The 25,821-nt window shown below is 43.6% G+C and overlaps 1 protein-coding gene across 3 annotated transcripts; it reads left to right on the forward strand.

Annotated features, from left to right (window-relative positions):
* Window positions 1–5,535: 5,535 nt before the first annotated feature.
* SRGN (serglycin) lies at window positions 5,536–24,350 on the forward strand. Of its 3 annotated transcripts, XM_507828.8 has the most exons (5): window positions 5,536–5,700; window positions 6,739–7,202; window positions 7,569–7,777; window positions 16,598–16,745; window positions 23,398–24,350. In XM_507828.8, exons 3-5 carry the CDS (start codon window positions 7,699–7,701, stop codon window positions 23,657–23,659), a joined length of 489 nt encoding a protein of 162 aa, XP_507828.2. In that variant the 5' UTR covers window positions 5,536–5,700; window positions 6,739–7,202; window positions 7,569–7,698; the 3' UTR covers window positions 23,660–24,350. The 3 variants fall into 3 exon arrangements, with proteins under 3 accessions (XP_507828.2, XP_063636783.1, XP_063636782.1); XM_063780712.1 differs by lacking the exon at window positions 5,536–5,700 and having other exon boundaries at window positions 7,179–7,420; XM_063780713.1 differs by lacking the exons at window positions 5,536–5,700; window positions 16,598–16,745 and having other exon boundaries at window positions 6,990–7,202.
* Window positions 24,351–25,821: the final 1,471 nt, after the last annotated feature.

Consider the following 25,821-nt stretch of genomic DNA (forward strand, 5'->3'; position numbering starts at 1 on the left):
ATCTTATGGTGGTAGAATGGATGGATGGGTTATAGGATTGGCAGGAATGAACCAGGTGAGTTCTGGGGACATTGGTGGGGCGCTATGTACTGCTGCAGGATAGGGTATAAAATAAGAGCAATGAAGGAAGCTGAGGGGGATCCAGTGTACCAGGGAGTGGTGTGTGCTACTTTGAGTTGCACACTCAAGTCATCATGATGGAAGACATGATAGTCATAATCTCTGTGTGGTAGGTGACAAAGGATTTGTCCTTTCATTTTTTAATTTTTTTTGAGACAGAGTCTTGCTCTGTTGCCCAGGCTGGAGTGCAATGGCACAATCTCAGCTCACTGCAGCCTCTGCCTCCTGGGTTTAAGCGATTCTCCTGCCTCAGCCTCCTGAGTAGCTGGAATTACAGGCGCATGCCACCACACCCAGCTAATTTTTGTATTTTTAGTAGAGATAGGGTTTCACCATGTTGGCCAGACTGGTCATGAACTCCTGATCTCGTGATCTGCCCACCTCTGCCTTCCAAAGTGTCAGGATCACAGGCGTGAGCCACTGAGCCCGGACTTGTCCTTTCTTTTAAGTCCCTCCTTGCAATTCTTCACCTGCTGACTTTTCCATAGTAAGCATTAATTAATTAGTTAATTATTTTTGAGACAGGGTCTCACTGTGATGTCCAGGCTGGAGTGCAGTGTCACAATCGTGGCTCACTGCAGACTTGAATTCCTTGACTAAAGTGGTCCTCCCACCTTGGCATCAGCCACTGTGCCTGGCCTATTAATTGTTTTGTTGTTGTTGTTTTTGAGAGTCTCATTCTGTTGCCCAGGCTGTAGTGCAGTGGCACAATCTCGGTTCACTGCAACCTCCATCTCCCGGGTTCAAGTGATTCTCCTGCTTCAGACTCCTGAGTAGCTGGGACTGCAGGTGCGCACCACCACACCCAGCTATTTTTTTTGTATTTTTAGTAGAGACAGGGTTTCACCATGTTGATCAGCCTGGTTTTGAACTCCTGACCTCGTGATCTGCCCGCCTCAGCTTCCCCAAGTGCTGGGATTATAGGTGTGAACCACCGCGACCAGCCCTAATTTTTTAATTAGAAAAGATAGCTAACTAAAGATAGACAAAAATAATTTTAGAATAGCATCGATAGATAGTGTGTCTTGGGAGAAAGGTAAGACTTAAGAAGTCAAATAAAGACCTCTTTTCTTGATTCATATTCAAAGGGTCCTGCTCTCTCTAACCCACATATCCACTCCTGTGCCCTTTCTGAAATTTCCCGAGAGATGTGTTTCCACTATTTGTAATATCCTATAGTTTTTTGTAAGTCCTATAGTTTTGGAATTGAAATTCTGTGTCCTATTAGACTCAGGGTAGCATTTTGAGAAGTTATTCAATGCCTTTCTTTTTTTAAAATAGGATTTTTTGGCTGGACAAAGTGGCCTACACCTGTAATCCCAGCACTTTGAGAGGCCAAGACCCAAGTTCAAGACCAGTCTGGGCAACATAGTGAGACCCCGTCTCTACAAAACAATTAAAAATTAGCTGGGTGTGGTGGTGCATGCCTGTAGTTTCAGCTACTCAGGAGGCTGAGGAGGGAGGATTACTTGAGCCAAGGAGGTCAAGGCTGCAGTGAGCCATGACTGTATCGCTGCATTCCAGCCTGACAACAAAGTTGAGATGGAGTCTTGCTCTGTCGCCCAGGCTGGGGCTGGAGTGCAGTGGTGCGATCTCAGCTCACTGCAAGCTCTGCCTCCCGGGTTCACATCATTCTCCTGCCTCAGCCTCCCGAGTAGCTGGGACTACAGGCGCCTGCCACCATGCCCGGCTAATTTTTTTTTTTTTTTTTTGTATTTTTAGTAGAGACGGGGTTTCACCATGTTAGCCAGGTTGGTCTCGATCTCCTGACCTCGTGATCCACCCGCCTTGGCCTCCCAAAGTGCTGGGATTACAGGCGTGAGCCACTGCGCCCGGCCTAAAAAAAAACAACTTTTTTAAAGAACAGTTTTAGGATGGGCACAGTGGCTCACGCCTGTAATCCCAGCACTTTGGGAGGCTGAGGCAGGGAGATCACTTGAGGCCAGGAGTTCAAGACCAGCCTGGCCAACATGGCGAAACCCTTTCTCTACTAAAAATAGAAAAATTAGCTGGGCATGGTGGCACATGACTATAATCCCAGCTACTCAGGAGGCTGAGGCAGGAGGATCACTTGAACCTGGAAGGTGGAGGTTGCAGTGAGCCACTGCACTCCAGCCTGGGTGACAGAGCGAGACTCTGTCTCCAAAACAAAACAAGCAGACAAAAAAACAAAACCAACCCAATAACCCCAAGTTCCTCAACTTTTAGGTACCTAAGGAGGTTTCTGGACTAGGACTCTGGAGACAAAATTTTAAGAAGGGGAGCAATCATGCTCTTGGGAAAATATATATATATGTATTTTTAGACAGAGTCTCCCTCTGTCGCCCAGGCTGGAGTACAGTGGCACAGTCTCGGCTCACTGCAACCTCCACCTGGCGGGTTCAAGGGGTTCTCCTGCCTCAGCCTCCCGAGTAGCTGGGATTACAGGTGCATGCCACCACACCTGTCTAATTTTTTATATTTTTGGTAGAGAAGGGGTTTCACCATGTTGGCCAGTCTGGTCTCAAACTCCTGACCTCAAGTCATCTGTCTGCTTCAGCTTCCCAAAGTGCTGGGATTACAGGCATGAGCCACCGCACGCGGCCATGGGAAACTAATATTAATAGATGTGTGGCTATGGTGATGAGAAGGGAGGAGCTGGAGAAGGAGCTACACGGCCCTGCCAGGGATGCCCTTGAAACTATGCCCTCTTCCAGGGCATCCCTACATTGTTGCTCGGTAAGGAGACCAAGGACACAATGAGAGCTGCTCCCTTGGGATCAGAAGCATCAAGATAATTTCCTGACCAGGTGCGTGGCATGTGCCTGTAGTCCCAGCTACCCGGGAGGCTGAGGCAGGAGAATTGCTTGAGCCTCGGCATTTGAGTCCAGCCTGAGCAACATAGCAAGACTTTGTCGTAAGAAAAACAAAAGGTGATTTTTTTGTCTTGGCCACAGTCTCCCTGTCCACTAAATGATTGAGGGTGGGAATGGAAGTAGAACCAAAATAATAGGAAACTCAAAGTTGTCTGAGATCCGTGAAAAAATAAGCCACTTTTTAAAAAAACATGCCTTTTTTTTTCTGTGACACCTTTTTAAAATCAGATGTTTTCTCATTTATATGGACTCTAAATAAAATGAAGATCTCTTTTTAAAAGGATAATTTTTTAGAAGTTTTATGGAAAAAAAATTTTTTTTTAGACAGGTCTGGCTCTGTCACTCAGGATGCAATGCAGTGGCATGATCTGGCTCACTGCAACCTCCACCTCTCTGGCTCAAGCTAGCCTCCCAACTCAGCCTCCCAAGTGGCTGGGACTACAGGCATGAGCCACCATGCCCAGCTGATTTTGGTATTTTTCATAGAGTCGGGGTCTTGCCATGTTGCCCAGGCTGGTTTCAAACTCCTGAGCTCAAGTGATCCGCAAACCTTGGCCTCCCAAAGTGCTGGGATTACGAGTGTGGGCCACTGTGCTGGCTTATTATGTAAATTCTCAAAAATATATTAAAGTAGGGAGGATAGTATAATGAAACTTCTTTTACTCATTGCTCAACTTCAGCAGTTATCAAACCACCAGTATACCCTCCCCATCTACCCTCCAACCAGATTATTTAGAAGCAAATCCTAGTCATTTTATCATGCTAAACAGAAATGCTTAGCATGTACCTCCACAAGAAAATAACAAAAAGGACTTCTGATTATTTACAAATCTTAATCTTGCTTCCCCTTCATTCCTCATCTATCCCAGGGCATGGATTAGGAAGCGTGAGTTCTAACCCTGGTTTGCCCCTTGCTAACCATGTGAGCAGAGGCAAATCATTTAACCTTTCTGGACTTGCATTTTTCTCACCTGAGTGAGGGAACTAGATGATTTCTAAGATCCCTTCTAGTTCTAGAAATCAAAAATTCATGCAAGGGCCATCCTTCAAGCCTCTAGAGACATACAGATTTGGTGCAGTATCTATTTACTGGTTTTTGTTTGTTTGTTTGTTTTGTTTTGTTTTTTTGGTGCAGTGCCCAGTTCAGAGTCAAGACCCTCTCAATGAAGAGCCAAGCAAAAGTCCTAGAGGCTGCTGGTGGCGGAATCTTTAACCTGGAGCTTTAGGAAAGAAATAAGCCTTGGAGCTTCCCCTTTGTGCAGTTTCATGTTGCCCTCGGTATCTCTTCTCATAACCTCAATTTATCATTTTTTTTTCTTTTTTTGAGATGAAGTCTTGCTCTGTCACCCAAGCTGGAGTGCAATGGCATGATCTCTGCTCACTGCAACCTCTGCCTCCCAGGTTCAAGCGATTCTCCTGCCTCAGCCTCCTGAGTAGCTGGTATTAGAGGTGCCCGCCATCATGTCCAGATAATTTTTTTGTATTTTTAGTAGAGACAGGGTTTCACCATGTTATCCAGGCTAGTCTCAAACTCCTGACCTTAGGTGAGTGATCCGCCCACCTTGGCCTCCCAAAGTGCTGGTGTGAGCCACCCTGCCCTGCCGGCGACCCGTTACTTTATTAAACAACAGGAACTGATTTCTGTCATGTTCCAGGTGACTGTTAAGGAATAAGAATACTCATTTTATGGGCAAATAAACTGAATGTGAAGTAAAGTAGGTGCATCTCAGGTTGCCTGGTGAAAGAAGGATTAAGTCTGGTATAGGGTTTGTCTTTTAAAATTGTGGAAAACATGCATGTCGTAGATTGACTTTTAGGGAAAGATGTGGGCCCTATTGGGTTAATGGCGGAATCTTTTGGTAAGATCATGCCCAGCCCTGAGGACTGTTGCCAATGCTTCCCTCACCACGTGTGCCATGTGCTCTTGAGGACATCCTGTCATTGGCTTCCCACACCATCATTACATCTGGAACAAGGGACGCATAAAAAGTGAGTGGCCCAGCGTGGCTCAGCTGGTAAGTGAAGGACATGGGCTTGGACCCAGGACTTCCAGCTGCTGCAGCATGTGTCCTGCTCCCCTACAGCTTGAAGAGGGCTAAATGAGACTGGAGGACTTCTTAGAAAAAGAGACTTGATTATCAGCGTAGTGGGAGAAGAGCAAATGCTTATGAATACTGCACCTGTGCTTTAAAAGTCACCATGAGCTGGGTGTTGTGGCTCACTTGTGTAATCCCAGCACTTTGGGAGGCCGACACAGGTGGATCACTTGAGGTCAGGAGTTCGAGGGCAGCTTGGCCAACATGACAAAAACCCCATCTGTACTAAAAAAAAAAAAAAAAAAAAAAAAAAAGAAAAGAAAAGAAAAGAAAGAAAGAAAAAAAATTAGTCAAATGCGTTTGCTTGAACCCAGGAGGTGGAGGTACAGCCTGGGCGACAGAGAGAGAGAGAGATAAAAAAACAACAACACCATGACCCAGAGAAAGAAAGAAAAAAAATGAAGTTCCCAAATGGAAAAAGCCCCTAAAATTACCATTTTAAAACACAAGCCCTAATCAGCTCTGGGGATTTGCAGGAAACTCATCGAAGCTATTGATAGGAACTATTGTTTTGGTGCCAGGGTTTTCAATTGGGAGTTAGATTTAAAAGGACCAAAGATGACATCTGATATTTCAAACTGAAACCGACGTTTCTCAGTGGAAAACTTTCCGGGCCAGTGCATTTTGGGGTTGGTTACTGTGCTTGGAGACGCCCCTGAGTTGGAGGGCACACTTCTGGCTGATGTGAGGGGCTTCTGAGGAGGGCCAAAATGTACACTCTTTGTGTTCTTGCACCACGGCTATTAGACTGTGAGACTCTGTCCTTAGCAGGAAATGGTAAAGGAATCAGCAGGAAGCCTAAAACAAGGGAAGGGAAACTCCTCCCTCCTATCAAAGGCCAGGCAAGGGCGAGGATGAGAATGGAAAGTGGGGCATGTGCATTAAGCCGTCTGGGGGAGCGGTAGGGATAGACATGTTGAAATGGAGAGTGGTTGAATCTTGAAAGGAAGTAAGGAAAATGTATATGCCACAAGGGCAAGGATGTATGATAGGCTTGTATTTATTGTATAACTTTATTTTATTTTATTTTATTATTTTTATTTTTTTGAAATAGAGTCTCTCTCTGTCACCCAGGCTGGAGTGCAATGGCACGATCTTGGCTCACTGCAACCTCTGCCTCCCGGGTTCAAGCGATTCTCCTACCCCAGCCTCCCGAGTAGCTGGGACTACAGGCACCCGCCACCACACCCGGCTAATTTTTTGTATTTTTAGTGGAGACGGGGTTTCACCGTGTTAGCCAGGATGGTCTCGATCTCCTGACCTTGTGATCCACCCACCTCAGCCTCCCAAAGTGCTGGGATTACAGGTGTGGACCACAGCACCTGGCCTTTATTGTATAACTTTAATATGGAGCCTTAGTCCTCCAGAAATCTGCACCATGCCCAGGGAAAACGCTGTTCCTTTATTTACATGAGGCAGAGGTTTGTGTTGTTTGCTGAGGTCCAGCAGCTCACTGTGAGGACAACCTCTCCCTCGTTCCTGATTTCTGGCTTATTCAAGGCCAGAGGACCCAAAGCTCGAGTTGAAAATTTTGACTAGGAGAACAGATAAAAATAGAAATGGAATCCATCTTAAGAAATGCTCAATGTGAAGGAGAGGGGAATGCAAAATAGTTTTTCTGTTTTACCACAGTCTTTGTAACTGAAAATCCTATGTTCTTGAGATAGAGAGAGAGCCGATGATCCAATGCAAGAAACTGAGTTTAAGAAGAAACTGTTTGCCGGGCACGGTGGCTCACGCCTGCAATCCCAGCACTTTGGGAGGCTGAGGCAGGCGGATGGCCTGAGGTTGGGAGTTTGAGGCCAGCCTGGCCAACATGGTGACACGTCGTCTCTACTAAAAATACAAAATTAGTCCAGCGCAGTGGTGTGCGCCTGTAATCCCAGCTACTCAGGAGGCTGAGGCAGGAGAATTGCTTGAACCCTGGAGATGGAGGTTGCAGTGAGCTGAGATCGCGCCACTGCTCTCCAGCCTGGGTGACAGAGTGAGACTCCATCTCAAAAAAAAAAAAAAAAAAAGAAAAAAAGAAGAAGAAGAAGAAGAAGAAACTGTTCATCTGAAATCCGACAACTCATTCTTGAAGGTTAGAGCTCAGCTTTGAAGTTTCACTTCACGAGCTTGGCTCAGTGAGGTATGTTACTCCCCGGTGAAAAAGAAAATGAAGAGAATGTTTTATGTTGAAAGTGCTTGGTGATGAAAAGGCAGCACCTAGATCCCTTATCTCATAAAAAATGCAGCAGATTCTTAATATTAGCAATCTAGTGTTAGATTGTTACCTGAAGAAAGGAAAAACAAACTGTCCCAAATGCTGATTCTACTGTTTCGGTGGGGGAAAAAAATGTCTCGCAGGCAAGTGGCAAACAACAAAACTTTTGAAAAAGCAGGCCTGGGGGGAGTCCAGTACAGTTTCATAATGGGTATGAATAGTTATTTTACTGTGTTCCCCCCACCCCCTTTCTTTCTGGGTTTTGAGGTGGATGTCTTTCTATTTGTTCAGGAAATTGTGACGTGTGTTCTGGGCAGGGTTTGAGGTTTTGGAACATTTTCTAAAAGGGACAGAGAGCACCCTGCTACATTTCCTAATCAAGAAGTTGGCGTGCAGCCGGGAGAGCTGGACTAAGTTGGTCATGATGCAGAAGCTACTCAAATGCAGTCGGCTTGTCCTGGCTCTTGCCCTCATCCTGGTTCTGGAATCCTCAGTTCAAGGTAAGACTCAGGAGTCTTGTTCCCCAGCCATCTTCTCTGTAAGCCCTGTGGTCCATGCAAGTCATTATATTCATTTTAAGGCATAGAATGTATAATATTGTGGGAAAGGAGGCAAAGAAGAAGGATTTGGGGTCGCTGAACCCTTTAATATGAGTTCTGTTAAGTTTGGTACCAAGAAAAATTAAACTCTGTGGTGTGTGCAGTCTTGTAAACTCTTACAATGATTGAAATGTGCTATTTTGGGATGAAAATGTGAGGTTTATAAATTTTAAAAGCTCAAAAACGGAATCTAGAAAATGACTCCTGTGCCTGTTGCATGGAGGAGATGGCACCTTTGACTGTTGGGGGGCGTCTGCCTACCCCTAAGTGTCTACATCAGCCCCAAGTTTTAGTGCGCTGTGACAGTGTCATTGTTATTTTAACACTGGGAGATGTTATATTCCAATTGGGGTGAATCTGACTGTGTGTATTTTCTTTTCTTTTTTTTTTTTTTTAAAGATAAACTTGGTTCTTACTGAAAACTCAATTATGGTTAGACATAGTTCATGTAAAACCTCTCAGATTTTAAAGAGAAGGCCAAATAACTTGGTATTTGTGCTCTTGTTCAGAGAAGCATCATATTCGGAAACATCTTCCTAGGTTTATCTACCATTTAGTGTTGTTTAGTCAGAATGAAACAACTTAAAACCTGTAATGACTAAGACAACGAAAATGATAGGCTTGTAAGAAAAATACAATTTGTTCTTCTTTGGCAAATAAGGAATCATGTCTAAATAAGACAGAGGTCATGGCTTGATAGAGAGATGGCTGAACCTATAGTAGAAAAACACTAGGTTCCGCCAAATGGTAAGGGAAATGTTGAGTCACAATGACACACATGTCCTAGATTTGTTTCATCAAGCGACTTTTGGTTGTCACGATCTTACTTCCGGCGGAGATGAAATCTTACAGATGATCGCAGAGACGTTCATTTTATGTTGGAAGTTTATAAAATCATTTTCTTCTAGTTATGCTAATACTGAAAAAAGAGCAAGTAATGTTTCTGGAACGTTATTAATTTATGTATTTTTAAAATATAAAACATTGTCAATTGTAGGGAACAGGCTTCACTGGGATCTTTTAGGGAATATCTTCAGCTTGATGAAATAATTCCCGAATAGCCAAGTGGTCTGACAAGATCGAGAGTAATGAGGCCCATAATTTAGTACAGTCTTGAATGGCCAGATGGTGCTGGGCATACCCCAACCAGAGATATGTAAGTCTTTATGTTGTCAAAATTTCCCAGAAACATGAATTTCCCACTAAGATTCATTAAGGAAAACTAGAATGAAAACAAAAACGTTCCTTGTATAATATTCATTAGAAAGAAATGAAGAAGGCTGGGCGTGGTGGCTCACGCCTGTAATCCCAGCACTTTGAGAGGCCAAGGTAGGCAGATCATGAGGTCAGGAGTTTGAGACCAGCCTGGCCAACATAGTGAAATCCTGTCTCTACCAAAAATACAAAAAAATTAGCCGGGCATGGTGGCACACACCTGTCATCCCAGCTACTCAGGAGGCTGAGGCAGGAGAATTGCATGAACCTGGGAGGTGGAGGTTGCCGTGAGCTGAGATTGCACCACTGTACTACAGCCTAGGTGACAGTGCAAGATTCTGTCAGAAAGAAAGAAAGAGAGAGAGAGAGAGAACGAAAGGAAAGAAACAAAGAGAAAGAAAGAAAATAATTCATCATGAAATTGTATAGAATACTAGCATTTATGTCATGACCTCGTAGGTTTAGCTCTTTGTTAGAAAAGGAAACCATAGAAAGAGACAAGGGAGAAACTGACAAACTAGGGTGTTTCCGAAAAAAGGCTCTCGGTATCGGGCTCAAGGGCTTGTGCCCACATCTGAGCATGCAGGGAAATAGATGTCCCCCACTGGCTGCACGTGTGAGTGACTGCGGCACAAGGCTGTGATGTGAAGAGTCGTGACACCATTTCCTCACACCTCCACGCAATGCCAGATACGATTCGACAACATTCTTCCTGTCTTATAAAAACTGTTTATCTAGCCCCTCGGTTTGGCAGATGAAATCAACTAGGCTTTTGGCTTGCTTTTACTGAGCATATTCAAAACCATTTCAGTTTACTATAGTGGTTTGCTCGGGTTGCCATAACAAAGTACCACGGACTGAGTGGCTTAAATAACAGAAATGTATTTCCTCACAGTTCTGGAGATGGGAGTCCAAGATCAAGGTGCTGGCAGGGTCGATCGCATTCTGAGGCTTCTCTCCTTCGCTTATAGATGGCGCCTTCTCCCTTGTCTGCACATGGCCTTTCCTCCATGCATCCGTTTCTTAATACCATCTTCTTAGAAGGTCACCAGGCATTGGATCAGGGCCACCCTAATGGCCTCATCTTAACTAACTATATCTGCAACGACCCTATTTCTGAACAATTTCACATTGTGAGATTCTGTGGGTTAGAACTGGAACATATGAATTTGGTGGTGGTATATTTTTATTATAAGTCAAACCCAAGTAAAGATGTGGGGTAAGATTGTGTCTACCAAGCACAAAGAAATGGAAATTTGGGGATATGTAACTCTGGAGAGCACAGATGACTAATCTATTTAATGTGGGGCTCCAAGGGATTTGATGAGGCCTGTGAATCTTCCACTTTTATTGCCTCTCTTTTCCAATGATGCCCATAAAGAAAAAAAATGGAATATCCATGAACAGGTGCAGCCAAGGAGGCCAGGCCCGCCATGTGTCCACTGTATACTGTCTCCTAGCTCACAGGAATGATACTGATCCACTCTTTGTGCTGCTCTTTGTAAAGTGATTTCACATTCATTCTCTGGTAATCATCATCACATTCCCTGTGACGAGGAATTAGCACCAATTATAGAGGAGAAAACTGGATCTGACATTTCTCATCTCATTTGCTCTATACATTAACCTCTTGCAAAAAATTTGTGAGTCTTGCCCAAGACCCATTACAACTAATTAACGGCTGAACTGGTTGTCTGATTTCAAGGCCAGAATTAACTTTCTACTGCAGCTCATGGATCAGAGGTTTTCTTTATTTAAACAAACAAACAAAAAATCCTTTGACTGTAGCCCTTGCTATAACGTTTCCCACTGAGTTGAGGGAGAAATTGAAAGTAAACTTAGGAGCTTTTTATAGCTTGTCAAACCATGCAAGAGTGGGGGAAGCTTATCCATCTTGTGGAATTGATAGACCAGGAGGAAGTAACTCCGGCTTAGATAATGCTACCATTTTGAATAAATCAAATGGTCTTCTTTTCCCCTTCACGGTAGTTGCTGCTTAAGTTTCTCTAACATGCCTGCAGTAAGTTTCCATTAAGAATAGGAAATTAGGCTCGGTACAGTGGCTCACGTCTGTAGTCTTAGCACTTTGGGAGACCGAGGAGTGTGGATCACTTGAGGTCAGGAGTTCAAGACCAGCCTGGCCAACATGGTGAAACCCCCATCTCTACTAAAAATACAAAAATTAGCCAGGCATAGTGGCATGCACCTGTAATCCCAGCTACTCGAGAGGCTGAGGCAGGAGAATCACTTGAACCCGGGAGGCGGAGCTTGCAGTGAGCCGAGATCGCGCCACTGCACTCCAGCCTGGGCGACAGAGCGAGACTCCGTCTCAAAAAAAAAAAAAAAGAAAGAAAAGAAAAGAGAAATTAGTATATTGTGATTACGTTGAGGGAAAGGTTAGTACCATAATATAAAAAGGTATGGACTATTGGAGAAAGTTGTTTGCTTTGGTAACATTTACTCATAGAAAGTATTTTGGTAAAGCAGGACTCAGGGTGGTGGGGGAGGTGGGCAGTGAGGGATAGGATTCAAATAAAAACCATTCTTTCCCTTGGAATCCACTACACAATTAACCAACAAATCCCATAAGTGGGCCTTTTAGGAAGATAACATTTCTGTCCATGAGCATAGCCACTATAATCACAAGACATTTATCTCAAGCAAGATAGAGTCAAGATACTCTCACAACCTCAGGGGCTGGAACTGTAAATTTTCACATCCTGCCAACACCCTTGAATAGCTATGTCAAGAATTTAGTGTCTGTAACTTGTTCTTTATTTTAAAGTACATTTAACATCATCGGCCCCAAATTAGATAGGCTTTTGGAGTGGGAGCCCTTCTACTTTTGATTTCTTTATAAAATTTTAAAATAGCTTTGTTGAGATAGTGTTCACATACCATACAGTCCACCCATTAAAAGTGTTCAATTCAATGATTAGGCCAGGTGTGGTGGCTCATGCCTGTAATCCCAGCATTTTGGGAGGCCAAGGCAAGTGGATCACTTGAGGTCAAGAGTTTGAGACTAGCCTGGCCAACATGGCGAGAACTTGTCTCTACTAAAAATACAAAAATTAACTGGGCATGGTGGTGTGCACCTGTAATTCCAGCTACTTGGGAGGCTGAGGCAGGAGAATCACTTGAACCTGGGAGGTGGAGGTTGCAGTGAGCTGAGATCGCACCACTGCACTCCAGCCTGGATGACGGAGCAAGACTCTGTCTCCAAAAAAAAAAAAAAAAGTGTTCAATGTTTTTTAGTATATTCACAGAGTCATGCAACCATCACTATAATTGCTTCTAGAACATTTTCATCATCCCCCAAAAGAAAGCCTTCGTTATGAATTTTAATTAGCTGAGATTCTGAACTCTGGGGGAATTTTGTATTCTAGAAATATTTTTTACTAATATGCTACAGTTGTATTTGTCATGCTGGTGAAAAGATGTGGTCTTTCACCTGGATGCTTTCTCATTAAGCATTATTTTTCTGTTTAGCTTCCTGTGTAAGCAAACATTTTCTCAGCTTGACACTCAGTGCATCAGCGGCTTGCAGAAGAGACTGCCTAGGCCTGCTCTGTCCAGTACGGTAGCCACAAGTCACTTGTGGCTACTGAACACTTGAAATGTGGCAAGGCCAAATTGGGACATGCTGTGAATGCAAAATATACAAGATTTGGAACCCTTAGTATGAAGAAAAGAATGCAAAATATCCCAGTAATAACTTTTACATTGATGATATGTTAAAGGACAATATTTGAATATGTTAGGTTAAATAAAATTAATTTCACCTGTTTCTTTTTACTTTTAAAAATATGGCCGCTGGAACATTTAAAACTCCCTATGTGGTTTGCTTTGTGTTTCTATTGGACAAAGCTGATCTAGACAGTACAAGGTGTGAAGACACCGCCCTCTGCTGGAGAAGATGCTGGATTTTTATTTTACCTACAGGAAGAGACGTCTAAGTAGCAATTAGATGCCAAACTAATGCTGCCTCAGGAAAGAATCAAAAGAGAAAGAGTGAAACCAGGCCGGGCGCGGTGGCTCACGCCTATAATCCCAGCACTTTGGGAGGCCAAGGCGAGGGGATCACAAGGTCAGGAGATCGAGACCTTCCTGGCTAACCCCATCTCTACTAAAAATACAAAAAATTAGCCGGGCATGGTGGCACGTGCCTGTAATTCCAGCTAGTCGGGAGGCTGAGGCAGGAGAATAGCTTAAACCCAGGTGGCGGAGGGTGCAGTGAGCTGAGATGTGCCACAGCACTCCAGCCTGGGCAACAGAGCCAGACTGTATCTCAAAATAAGGAAAAATAAAAAAGAAAAGAAAGAAAGTCCATAAATTGAGACTCCTAGAGATACTAAATGGTAGAATGGGAATTTGAATTTAAATTTATAAGATGTTCACTCTCGGAGATCATAGGTCATTGTTGTCCTCCTCCTTTTTATGAGAGGAACTAGCAATGAAGAGCTCTGACTATGTGCTAGGTACTACTCTGAGAACCTAACATTTGTATCTCCTTATTAACTCTGTTACTGCCCCATCCTACAGATGAGAAAATTGAGGCACAGGAAGTTTAAGTTGGCCGAGATCACACAGCCAGTAAGGGGCAGACATTGAAAGGTCATTTTGCCTGCCTTATCCCCAGCCTCCAGGCAGTGGCAGAGCTAGCTCATTTTGGACAAACAGCTCTCCCAGACCAGACATTGTAAGCTATCCTCAGGAATCATAGGAAAGATTATGACAGAATAATATATAGTTACAAAGAAAAGAAAGAAAACCCAATGGGAGAATATTTACTGTTTTCTATATTAAAGTGTTTAATGTTTATGTTTTTAGAGGAATATTGTTTATTATAGCAATTTAGAAAACAAAATAAGAAAAAAAATCACCAAAGATTCTACCTCCAGTTATTTTTGTGTATTTCCTTCCATTTTCCCCCCATGTCTGTTTATATAATTGAAAGTATTATTCATGCAAAGAGGTATTCTGATTTTCTCAGTTATTTTTATTTATTTTTAATTTTGTAAATAAACTTTTTTCTTCTGAGACAGTCTCGTTGTGTCACCCAGGCTGAAGTGCAGCCGTGCAATCTTGGCTCACTGTGACCTCCCAGTCTCAAGCAATCTTCCTGCCTCAGCCTCCTAAGTAGCTGGGACTGCAGATGTGTGCTACCACATCCAGCTAATTTTTAAATTTTTTTTTTTTTTTTGGTAGAAATGGGAGTCTCTCTATGTTGCCCAGCCTGTATTGAACTCCTGGGCTCAAGTGATCCTCCCACCTCAGTCTCCCAAAGTGCTGGGATTTCAGGCATGAGCTACCACACCCAACCTAATTTTTATTTTTATTTTATTAAAAAAAAAAAAAGTTTTTGCCTACCCGCCTCTCACCCTCTCACTCATTTTTAAGTATAGGTTTTTCTACAATGCCACATTGTCTTTTCCATAAAAAGTACTTTCGGCCGGGCGTGGTGGCTCACACCTGTAATCCCAGCACTTTGGGAGACTGAGGCGGGTGGATCACCTGAGGTCAGGAGTTCGAGACCAGCCTGGCCAACATGGTGAAACCCCGTCCCTACTAAAAATACAAAAATTAGCTGGATATGATTGTGGGCACCTGTCACGCCAGCTACTCGGGAGGCTGAGGCAGGAGAATCGCTTGAACCTGGGAGGCAGAGGTTGCAGTGAGCCGAGATTGTGCCACTGCATCCCAGCCAGGGCAACAGAGTGAGACTTCATCTCAAAAAAAAAAAAAAAAAGTACTTTTCTTCATTTGGTTAGTATTCTCTTATGAGTTGATACCTTGTAATTTATCTGAATGTTTTCCATTATTTTGTGGTGAGCTTTAAAACTACCCTTCCTGACTTTCAAGAATCCTAGACATGCTCCTTCTTGCTAGGTAATTATTTGTTGCATTCATTAGAATAAAGTATATGCTTGGAGTGGGGAGGAGATGAACTTTTTGAAGGGCGGTGAAGTATTTCTCACCACCAGGCCTTTGTCTTTGCTAAACTGAGGAAGGAAGATTTTATTTCATTAGCTAATAAAGAACCTCCTATATAGGCCGGGCATGGTGGCTCACGCCTGTAATCCTCACATTTTCAGAGGCCAAGGTGGGTGGATTGCCTGAGCTCAGGAATTTGAGACCAGCTTGGGCAACATGGCGAAACCCCATCTCTACTAAAAATACTAAAAATTAGCTGGGCGTGGTGGTGAGTGCCTGTAATCCCAGTTACTCCAGAGGGTGAGGCAGAAAAATTGCTTGAACCCGGGAGGTGGAGGTTGCCATGAGCCGAGATCGTGACAGTGCACTCCAGCCTGGGCGACACAGCAAGACTCTCTCTCAATAAAATAAAATAAAATAAATACATAAATAAATCTCCTATATAACCTCATAACATCAGATTTGGAGCCTTTTCCATAGAAATGAAATTCAGAAGAAGCTGAGACTCAGATATTCCAAGCTGCCTGGTGCTCTGTGAATAGAGGAGACTTGTTCTTGTGAAATCTGAGTGCAAAGACACAGGACAAATTGTTATCTACTTTTCATTCCTAAGGATACTGTATGGCCCTAAAACACAAGAACTAGAATTCTGTGATACCACGGGTACTACACAGTGTGTTGCTTCCCCTTACTGAACCTGATTTGACTCATCTCTATGAAAAGATGTGGGCTTTGGGGTCAGATGTGGGTTGGAATCCTAGTGCCTGTGTGGCTGCAATTTTCTTTTGTGTAAAATTGAGATAATAGTACAAAAGTAACAACAGTTAATATTATCAAGTGCTTACTGTGTGCCTGGCACTGTGTTAAATTCTCTAAGTGTATTTTCTCATTTAATTTTTGTGATAGGCTTATGACACTATTAGTATCTTCATATTACAGTGAGGGTTCAGAGAAGTTAAGGTTCCATAACTAGTCAGCAGACCTGGGACTTCACTCCAGGCAGCTGATTCCAAAGCCTATTCTAACTTTAAACTGCTACTTTTTGGCGTGTTGTAAGAAGGACAATTTATATAAAATGTTGGCACATAGTGGGTGCTGCTGTTATATGAATGGGCCCAAAATCTGTCTACATTTTGCCTTTTACCAAATTTAGAATCTATTTAGTTAAAACCTTCTTAGGGCGGGCTGGGTGCAGTTGCTCATGCCTGTAATCTCAGCACACTGGGAGGCCAAGGCAGGGGGATTGCTTGAGCCCAGGTGTTTGAGACCAGCCTGGGCACATAGTGAGACCCCCATCTCTCCAAAAAACAAACAAACAAACAAAAACAAAACAAAACTAGCTGGGCGTTGTGGTGCCCCTGTATTCCCAGCTACTCAAGAGGCTGGGGTGGGAGAATGGCTTGAGCCCAGGAGTTCAAGGTTGCAGTGAGCTATGATCACAGTACTGCACTCCAGCTTGGGCAGCCGACTGAGACCCTGTCTCGAAAAAAAATAAAAATAAAAACTTCTTAGGACAGAGTGATTAGAAGCTGTGTAGTAGATACTTAGTAACAATGTGGGTTCCTCGGGCAGGTTATCCTACGCAGAGAGCCAGGTACCAATGGGTGCGCTGCAATCCAGACAGTAATTCTGCAAACTGCCTTGAAGAAAAAGGACCAATGTTCGAACTACTTCCAGGTGAATCCAACAAGATCCCCCGTCTGAGGACTGACCTTTTTCCGTAAGTGGACTTTTCTCTAATTAATTAATTACTTATTTGAGACGGAGTTTCACTTTTCTTGCCCAGGCTGGAGTGCAATGGCGCAATCTTAGCTCACTGCAACCTCCGCCTCCTGGGTTCAAGCGATTCTCCTGCTTCAGCCTCTGGAGCAGCTGGGATTTCAGGCGCCTGCCACCATGCCCAGCTAATTTTTTTTTTTTTTGAGACGGAGTCTCACTCTGTCGCTCAGGCTGGAGTGCAGTGGCGCAATCTCGGCTCACTGCAAGCTCCACCTCCTGGGTTCACGCCATTCTCCCGCCTCAGCCTCCCGAGTAGCTGGGACTACAGGCACCCGCCACCACGCCCGGCTAATTTTTTTGTATTTTTAGTAGAGACGGGGTTTCACCTTATTAGCCAGGATGGTCTCGATCTCCTGACCTAGTGATCCGCCCGCCTTGACCTCCCAAAATGCTGGGATTACAGGCGTGAGCCACTGCGCCTGGCCTAATTTTTTGTATTATTAGTAGAGACGGGCTTTCATCATCTTGGCCAGGCTGGTCTCAAACTCCTGACCTCAGGTGATCCACCCACCTTGGCCTCCCAAAGTGTTGGGATTACAAGCATGAGCCACTGTACCCGGCCTTTTCTCTAATTTTAAAGTGTCTGTAATTTCACAACCTCTTGGCACAGATGTGGGAGTGTTTTTCTTCAAGCTGTCCAGAGTGTTTTGCTTCGAGCTCTTGCTTTGGTAGTTCGGCTCTTACTCTGCAGTACATGGTAAAACTGTACTGTATATACTGGCATATGACATGTGCGAGTATACATGATTCACCTATGTTTTTGAAATTTTTTTTGTGGATGGTAGAGAGGAGCATTGAGGACTTTTCATCAACGGGTATTGAAAATGATTGAACATTGTTTTATTTGTGTAAACAGAACACACTATATATTAAAATCCAATAATTAACTGAATGGATAAGCAAAATGTGGTATAAGCATACAAAGGAATATTATTGGGTCATAAAAAGAATGAAGTACTGATACTTGCTACAACATAGATAAACCTTGGAAACATTTTGCAGAGTGAAGGAAGGCCAGACACCAAAAGCCACATATTGTATGATTCCATTTAGATGAAATGTCCAGAATAGGCAAATCCCTAGAGGCAGAAAGTAGATTAGTGGGTTCCAGGGGCTGGGGAAAGGGAGGAATAAGGAGTGACTGCTAATGGGTATGAGGGTTTTTTTTGGAGGAGGTGATTAAAATGTTCTTCTGCCAGGTGTGGTGGCTCATGCCTGTAATCCCAGCACTTTGGGAGGCCGAGGCGGGAGGATTGTTTGAGCCCAGGAGTTTGAGGCCAGCCTGGGCAACATAGTGAGACCCTATCTCTATTTCAAATACATTTTTTATATTAAAAAAATGTTCTTCAAGTAGTTGGTAATTATTTTTAAAAATGGCCAGGTGCAGAGGCTCATGCCTGTAATCCCAGCACCTTGGGAGGCTGAGGTGGGAGGATCCCTTGAGCCCAGGAGGTTTGGGACCAGCCTGGGCCATACAGCAAGACCCTGTCTATACAAAAAATACAAAAATTAGCTAGGCATAGTGATGTGCACCTGTGGTCCCAGCTACTCGGGAGGCTGAGGTAGGAGAATCTCTTGAGCCTATGTTGAGCCTGCAGTGAACCCTATTTATGCCGTTGCACTCCAGCCTAGGCAACAGAGTAAGACTCTGTCTCAAAAAAAGAAAAAAAAAATTAGGGAAAGGAAGAATAATTAGCCAAGACTTGTAAAACAAAAATCAAATCTCTTCTTTTGATCAGATAAAACTTGCTTTAAACTTGCAAAAAAGACCTGATATAAATTCATAAGTAACAAAAAATTGAATTATATTAGAAACCATTAATTCAATGAATACTAAAGCTATGTAGGATGTAGCAAAATATACATATTAAGAAAAGGATTATCATAAAAGTTTTAATCTCCAGGCTCAAACCTAGAAAATCACTCTCCTCAAAGCCAGGGTTAATCATCATGCTCCAAACCAGGTACATTTCACATCACTTTGGGATCCTGGAGACTTTCTCTTTTTTTTTTTTTTTTTTTCTGAGACAGGGTCTCCTCTGTCACCCAGGATGGAGTGCAGTGGTGTGATCATAGCTCACTGCAGCCTCGAACTCCTCAAGTGATCTTCCTGCCTCAGCCTCCCAAGTAGCGGGACCACAGGCACACAGCACCATGCCCATCTAATTAAAAAGATTTTTTTTTGTAGAGACAGGGGTCTCTGTACATTTCCCAGGCTGGTCATGTACTCCTAAGCTCAAGCAGTCCTCCCACCTCAGCCTCCCAAAGTGCTGGAATTACAGTCATGAGCCACCATTCCCAGCGCTGGTGACTTTCTCCATCACTGGTGACTTTCTCTATCACTGGTATTCACTGCATTAGTGATGACATCATTACAATCTTCAATATGCAACTTTGTAGTCCTACTCTTGCATTCTTACTTTAAAGCCTCAGCATTAAGTTTGAATGTAATATTACAGCATCCTTCATTACTTTAAATCATTGGTTTCAATAGTAATTCATTTAAATCTAAAATGTTAGGCTGCAGTGGCTCATGCCTGTAATCCCCCCAGTTTGGGAGACTGAGGTGGGAGAATCACTTGAGGCCAAGAATTTGAGACCAGCCTGGGCAACACGGCAAGACCCCGTCTCTAAAAATTAGTGGCCCGGCGCTGTGCCTCACGCCTGTAATCCCAACACTTTGGGAGGCCGAGGCGGATAGCTTGAGGTCAGGAGTTCAAGATCAGCCTGGCCAACATGGCGGAAACCCATTTCTACTAAAAATACAAAAATTAGCTGGGCATGGTGGCACGCCTGTAATCCCAGCTATTGAGAGGCCGAGGCAGGCAGACTGGGAGGCCAAGGCAGGCAGATTGCTTTGAGACCTGCCTGGGTAACATGGAGAAATCCTGTCTCTACAGAAAAATACAAAAATTAGCCAAGCATGGAGAAACCTCGTCTCTACAGAAAGACACAAAAACTAGCCATGCATGCCTGTGGTCCAGCTACTCGAAAGGCTGAGGTGGGAGGATTGCTTGATCCTGAGAGGTCAAGGCTGAAGTGAGCCATGGTGTGGCACTGCACTCCAGCCAGGGTGACAGAGTAAAACCTTGTCTCAAAATAAATAAACACATTTAAAATAAATAAATACAATTAAAACTAAAATTAAAAAATAAAATAAAATGTTAAGAGAATAGCTCAAATTCTCCAAAAGAACTCTTGCACACCATTCCTCCTCTCCTCAAATCTCTATTTTCCTTCCCCAAAGCCAGTAACTTTGCTTCTCACCCTGACCCTGTGCTTTCTTTCCCGTCATTGCGAAAGAATGGTCCTTGCTTCTGTGCTGATCCCAAACCCTTTTGCCCTCAGATCCTCCTGTCCTTCCCTGGCCCTGCTCTGTACTGGCTGTGGGGTGGGGGTGGCGGTGGAACTGACCCCTGGGGTCTGCATTTCTCAGGCTCCCAGGGCTGTGGCTGACTTTGGCCAATGGGAGGCAAGGACGGGAGACTGAGAGCTTGGGAGGAAGGGAGAGAGGTATGTTTCTTCTCCTTACTCCCTGCCTGGGGTGGCACCTTGGGCAGGACTCTGTTTTGCCCATGGCCTCAGCTCCTACCAGATGCCTCTAGTCCCTGGGCTCAGGAAATAGACAACCTCCTTCCACTATCGCTAGCCCAAGGAGGGAAGTATTTTTTTCTTTCTTTTCTTTTCTTTTTTTTTTTTACAGAGTCTCACTCTTGTTGCCCAGGTTGGAGTGCAGTGGTGCAATCTCAGCTCACTGCCACCTCTGCCTCCCGGGTTCAAGTGATTCTCCTGCCTCAGCCTCCAGGGTGTGCCACTATGCCCAGCTAATTTTTGTATTTTTGGTAGAGACGGGGTTTTGCCATGTTGACCAGGCTGGTCTTGAACTTCTGACCCCAAATGATCTGCCTGCCTCGTCCTCCCAAAATGCTGGGATTACAGGCATGAGCCACTGTGCCCGGCCGAAGGAAATATTTTCTTGCTATTGCTAATCTCTGGGTTACCTCGCTATCCCCCATTTAGCTTCACTTCTCCTCCATCACCTGTATGACGAATTCCCTCTGTGTTAAATATCTGGAGAAGTTTCCTGATTGGACCCTGGCTGTTGCAGCTTCCAAGGCCACCTCTCTTTGTGGCTGGTATCCTTTTCCCATGCATCTTCTCCAGGACTTCCATTCTGCAGTTATCTCTCTGAACTCAGTGTCTTCTTCCCATCAGTATGGGGGTGGACTTATTATCTCCTATGTTTAGGCAACATCTCTCCTTTGACTCTGCGTCCTCTCCAGTGGTTGCCCTTCTCTGCTCCTCTTCACAATAACACCTCCTGAAAGGGCCACCCATGCCTGCCCCCTCCTTTCCTCACCCCTTCTGTGGCTGGACTTCTGTTCCTACACTCCACCCTGGTTGACAAAATCACTGATTACTTCTCTATTTTCAGCTTACTTGATCCTTAATTGCCTTCAAAAACGGCTAACTGGGCCATGCATGTAATCCCAGCACTTCGGGAGGCCAAGGCAGGAGGATCACTTGAGCCCAGGAGTTCAAGACCAGCCTGCCTGGGCAACATAGTGAGACCCTATCTACAAAAAATAGAAAAATTAGCCAGGCATGGTGACTCACGCTTGTGGTCCCAGCTACAAAGGAAGCTGAGGTGGGAGGATGGCTTGAGTCTGGTAGGGTGAGGCTGCAGTGAGCCATGATCACGCCACTGCACTCCAGCCTGCACAACAGAAGGAGGCCCTTTCTGTAAAAAAAAAAAAAAAAAAGGTTGACCACTCCTTCCTTGAAATGCTTTTTTCTTGAGGCTTCCATGCCCTGCCTTATCCTGTTTCTTCCTACTTCTCTGGTTGTGCTTTTTCCTCTGCTCAATATTTAATATGTTGGTGTGACCCTGGCTCTGGCCTGGGCCCCCTTCTCTATCTACATGCTTTCTCTCGACGGCCTCCATCGGTTGCATGGGTTTAACTACCAAATCTGTGATTCTAGCTCCGACACCCCAGGCTAAAGTAGCCACCTGGTCACTCCCTATTACGTTGGTCAATTTCATTTCTCTGTGCCACCTATGATTTTCCTGATTTATTTATTCACTTTTCATTGTCTGTCTTCCCCACTAAAATAAAAACTTCTTGAGAAGGGGCTTCATCGATCTGCCTCTGTTCTATCCCAGGCCCTCAAAACAAGGACCAGATATTCAACAAATATTTATTGAATGCGTACATGAATTAAAACTCTAATTGGTTGTATGCTGGTGGTTTATTATTTTCATGGAGGAAATGACTTGTAGGCTGTGACACTCAGCTTTTGTCTCTGATGCTTTGTTGCCCTGTTCTGTCACTGAGGGCTGTCGTCATTGCTCTGGCCATTTTGTGCTCTTTGAATTTCTAATCATCACACTCAACCCAGAAGGCAGCCTTTCCTTTCAGCACTCTTCAGCTGAATGAGCGCAAGTTGGAGGCAGGGTCATTTTTTGATAGGAAATTGAATGTTTATATGCTGGTAAATATAAAGCTTAGCTTTTTACAAAGAATTTCTCAAAAGTGAGCTTTGTTGAAGCCCTGTACATTATTAGAACTTTTATGGAAATTTTAATTTAGGAAAAAATGTCATCTGTTTGGGCTGCCTTAGTTGTTAGTTGTTTGCCCTTTCTTTTTTTGGTGGAGGGTATGGAGTTTTGCTCTTGTAACCCAGGCTGGAGTGCAGTGGCGTGATCTCGGCTCACTGCAACCTCCGCCTCCCGGGTTCAAGCGATTCTCTCACCTCAGCCTTCCAAGTAGCTGGGATTACAGGCATGCACCACCACGCCTGGCTAATTTTTGTATTTTAAGTAGAGACGGGGTTTCACTATGTTGGTCAGGCTGGTTTCAAACTCCTGACCTCAAGTGATCACCCACCTTGGCCTCCCAAAGTGCTTGGATTACAGACATGAGCCACCACACCTGGCCAAGAGGACTTCTTTTAAAAATGATTTCTTGGGCCGGGTGCAGTGGCTCACACCTGTAATCCCAGCACTTTGGGAGGCTGAGGTGGGTGGTTCACAAGGTCAGGAGTTTGAGACCAGCCTGGCCAATATGGTGAAACCCCATCTCTACTAAAAATACAAAAATTAGCCAGGCGTGGTGGCGCACTCCTGTTGTCCCAGCTACTCGGGAGGCTGAGGCAGGAGAATCACTTGAACCTGGGAGGTGGAGGTTGCAGTGAGCCGAGATGGCACCACTGCACTCCAGCCTGGGCGACAGAGCAAGACTCTGCCTCCAAAAATAAAAATTAAAAAAATAAAAATAAAAATGATTTCTTAAGTAAATTTCAAATATAGAATGTATATGCTAGTGATAACAAAATTAACACTGTTTATGCGAGTCTGCAATAGGTAGATGTGAAGTTGATAGGTGCAATAAGTATAGGCAAACACATAGGAACATTTGACCTGTTTTTTTGTTGATTTTAAAACATTGAATAATTGGGAAGCTTTTAAATCTCTTAATTTGAGCAACTAGATGGCTGTATTTATCTCCTTATCTTAAAAAAAACTATTATAATTATCTTTCCCACATATCAAACTCTACTGGTTTTTTTCCCATTTTTCTTTCATACTTCAGAAAGACGAGAATCCAGGACTTGAATCATATCTTCCCACTTTCTGAGGACTATTCTGGATCAGGCTCCGGCTCCGGCTCCGGCTCCGGCTCCGGCTCTGGATCAGGATCTGGGAGTGGCTTCCTAACGGAAATGGAACAGGATTACCAACTAGTAGATGAAAGTGATGCTTTCCATGTCAACCTTAGGTCTCTTGACAGGAATCTGCCCTCAGACAGCCAGGACTTGGGTCAACATGGATTAGAAGAGGATTTTATGTTATAAAAGAGGATTTTCCCACCTTGACACCAGGCAATGTAGTTAGCATATTTTGTGTACCATGGTTAAATGATTAATCTTGGGACAAAGAATTTTATAGAAATTTTTAAACATCTGAAAAAGAAGCTTAAGTTTTATCATCCTTTTTTTCTCATGAATTCTTAAAGGATTATGCTTTAATGCTGTTATCTATCTTATTGTTCTTGAAAATACCTGCATTTTTTGGTATCATGTTCAACCAACATCATTATGAAATTAATTAGATTCCCATGGCCATAAAATGGCTTTAAAGAATATATATATATTTTTAAAGTAGCTTGAGAAGCAAATTGGCAGGTAATATTTCATACCTAAATTAAGACTCTGACTTGGATTGTGAATTATAATGATATGCCCCTTTTCTTATAAAAACAAAACAAAAAAATAATGAAACACAGTGAATTTGTAGAGTGGGGGTATTTGACATATTTTACAGGGTGGAGTGTACTATATACTATTACCTTTGAATGTGTTTGCAGAGCTAGTGGATGTGTTTATCTACAAGTATGATTGCTGTTACATAACACCCCAAATTAACTCCCAAATTAAAGCACAGTTGTGCTGTCAATACCTCATACTGCTTTACCTTTTTTTCCTGGATATCTGTGTATTTTCAAATGTTACTATATATTAAAGCAGAAATATAATGAAAGGTTAAGCTGTCTCGGATCTGTTGTTCTAAACCCAGGAAACAGTTATTTTTGGCCAGACGTTTCTCCAGAAGTCTTATCAACAAAACAATTTTAAACGTATTCTACAGTAAACACAAGTTTTGTAACCAGAATCAAATCATACTAACTAGCAAATGAAGAAAGCAACGATGCCTTAGCAAGAGGGTTATATATCTCAAAGCACTTCCTCACCTGAAAGATAGTTCCATCTCTGTTCCCCTTAGTTCTGAAAAGCCCCCTTGCATCACCATCCTGGATTCTGTTCTGCAGTGTCCAGATCCCAGCTCCAGAACTGAGTACTTACTCAAATTAATCTCCTCAGGAGAGAGCCACCTTGCCCAAGCTCATGCTGCTTTGCAGGGCAGCCTGCATCCAGTGACGGGCTGATGTAGGCATATCAAGGCCTGAACTCAGAATAGTCATACAGATTCAAAACTCCCCACAGGGTCAGCTCAGGTTTTGCTGGGACTACTTTGTAGCTCAGTTTCTTCTTTATTCAATTTTACTTTCTTCCATTCCGCTCATAGGTGTCTATCCTGAGAGTGCTCCCTTAGAAATTTTCTGCTAGTTTCCATCTCAGAATTTGCTTCTAGGAGAACACAACTTGTGACAGGTTGTGCCAGGAGGGATAAGAAATGGATGCTAAGATGGGATTTTCTAGCTAGATTGCCTGCTGTCTGGCTGGCAATGAGGACTCCATCCTTGGCCATAGATGAGCACAGGCACAAGATAGCAGTGCAATTGTTAAAACTTTCACTGGTGATGAACCAAGGTGGTATACCAGTGGAAGGGAGTGCACCAGGGTGTGATGTACTAGGCGTCTGAGAAATGTTGGCAAGTAGTAATAATAAAGACAATGGTATTGGTTGGCTATTGCTGGACTTAATTAATGCTTTTGAAAAAGACAATGAAAGGCTAAGGATGACTAATTAAAGGCTAAATGTGAAAACCATTGGGCCTCCTTGGCAGCATATTAAGAAACTCTCTTCTGTAATAGAAGGAATTAAAAAGCTGAGGACCAGGCCCAGGACTTATGAGAATAGCAGATGGCTGGGCGTGGTGGCTCACGCCTGCAATCCCAATGCTTTGGGGGGCTGAGGCAGGTGGATCACCTGAGGTCAGGAGTTTGAGATCAGCCTGGCCAACATGGCGAAACCCTGTCTCTACTAAAAATACAAAAATTAGCCGGGCGTGGTGACAGGCATCTATAATCCCAGCTACTCGGTAGGCTGAAGCAGGAGAATTGCTTGAACCTAGGAGGTTCAAACCTGGGAGGTTGCAGTGAGCCGAGATCATGTCACTGCAATCCAGCCTGGGCGAGAGAGGGAGACTCCATCTCAAAAAAAAAAAAAAAAAAAAAAAAAAAAAAAAAAAATAGCAGAGTTCCAAGAATATTAAATTGTCAGCTTAGCCCAGTCTGTTATGCAAGCTCAGAGTCCTTACTGGGGAAAAATAGGA

This window comes from Pan troglodytes, chromosome 8, assembly GCF_028858775.2.
Source record: "Pan troglodytes isolate AG18354 chromosome 8, NHGRI_mPanTro3-v2.0_pri, whole genome shotgun sequence".
Classification (NCBI taxonomy): Eukaryota; Metazoa; Chordata; class Mammalia; order Primates; family Hominidae; genus Pan; species Pan troglodytes.

What these genes read in the sequence shown, in the direction of transcription:
- SRGN (XM_507828.8), top strand. Translation starts at nt 7,699, where the DNA reads ATGATGCAGAAGCTACTCAAATGCAGTCGGCTTGTCCTGGCTCTTGCC. An exon ending in TCTGGAATCCTCAGTTCAAG is followed by an intron (nt 7,778 to 16,597) that starts GTAAGACTCAGG and finishes TTCCTCGGGCAG; the next exon opens with GTTATCCTACGCAGAGAGCC. An exon ending in CTGAGGACTGACCTTTTTCC is followed by an intron (nt 16,746 to 23,397) that starts GTAAGTGGACTT and finishes TTCATACTTCAG; the next exon opens with AAAGACGAGAATCCAGGACT.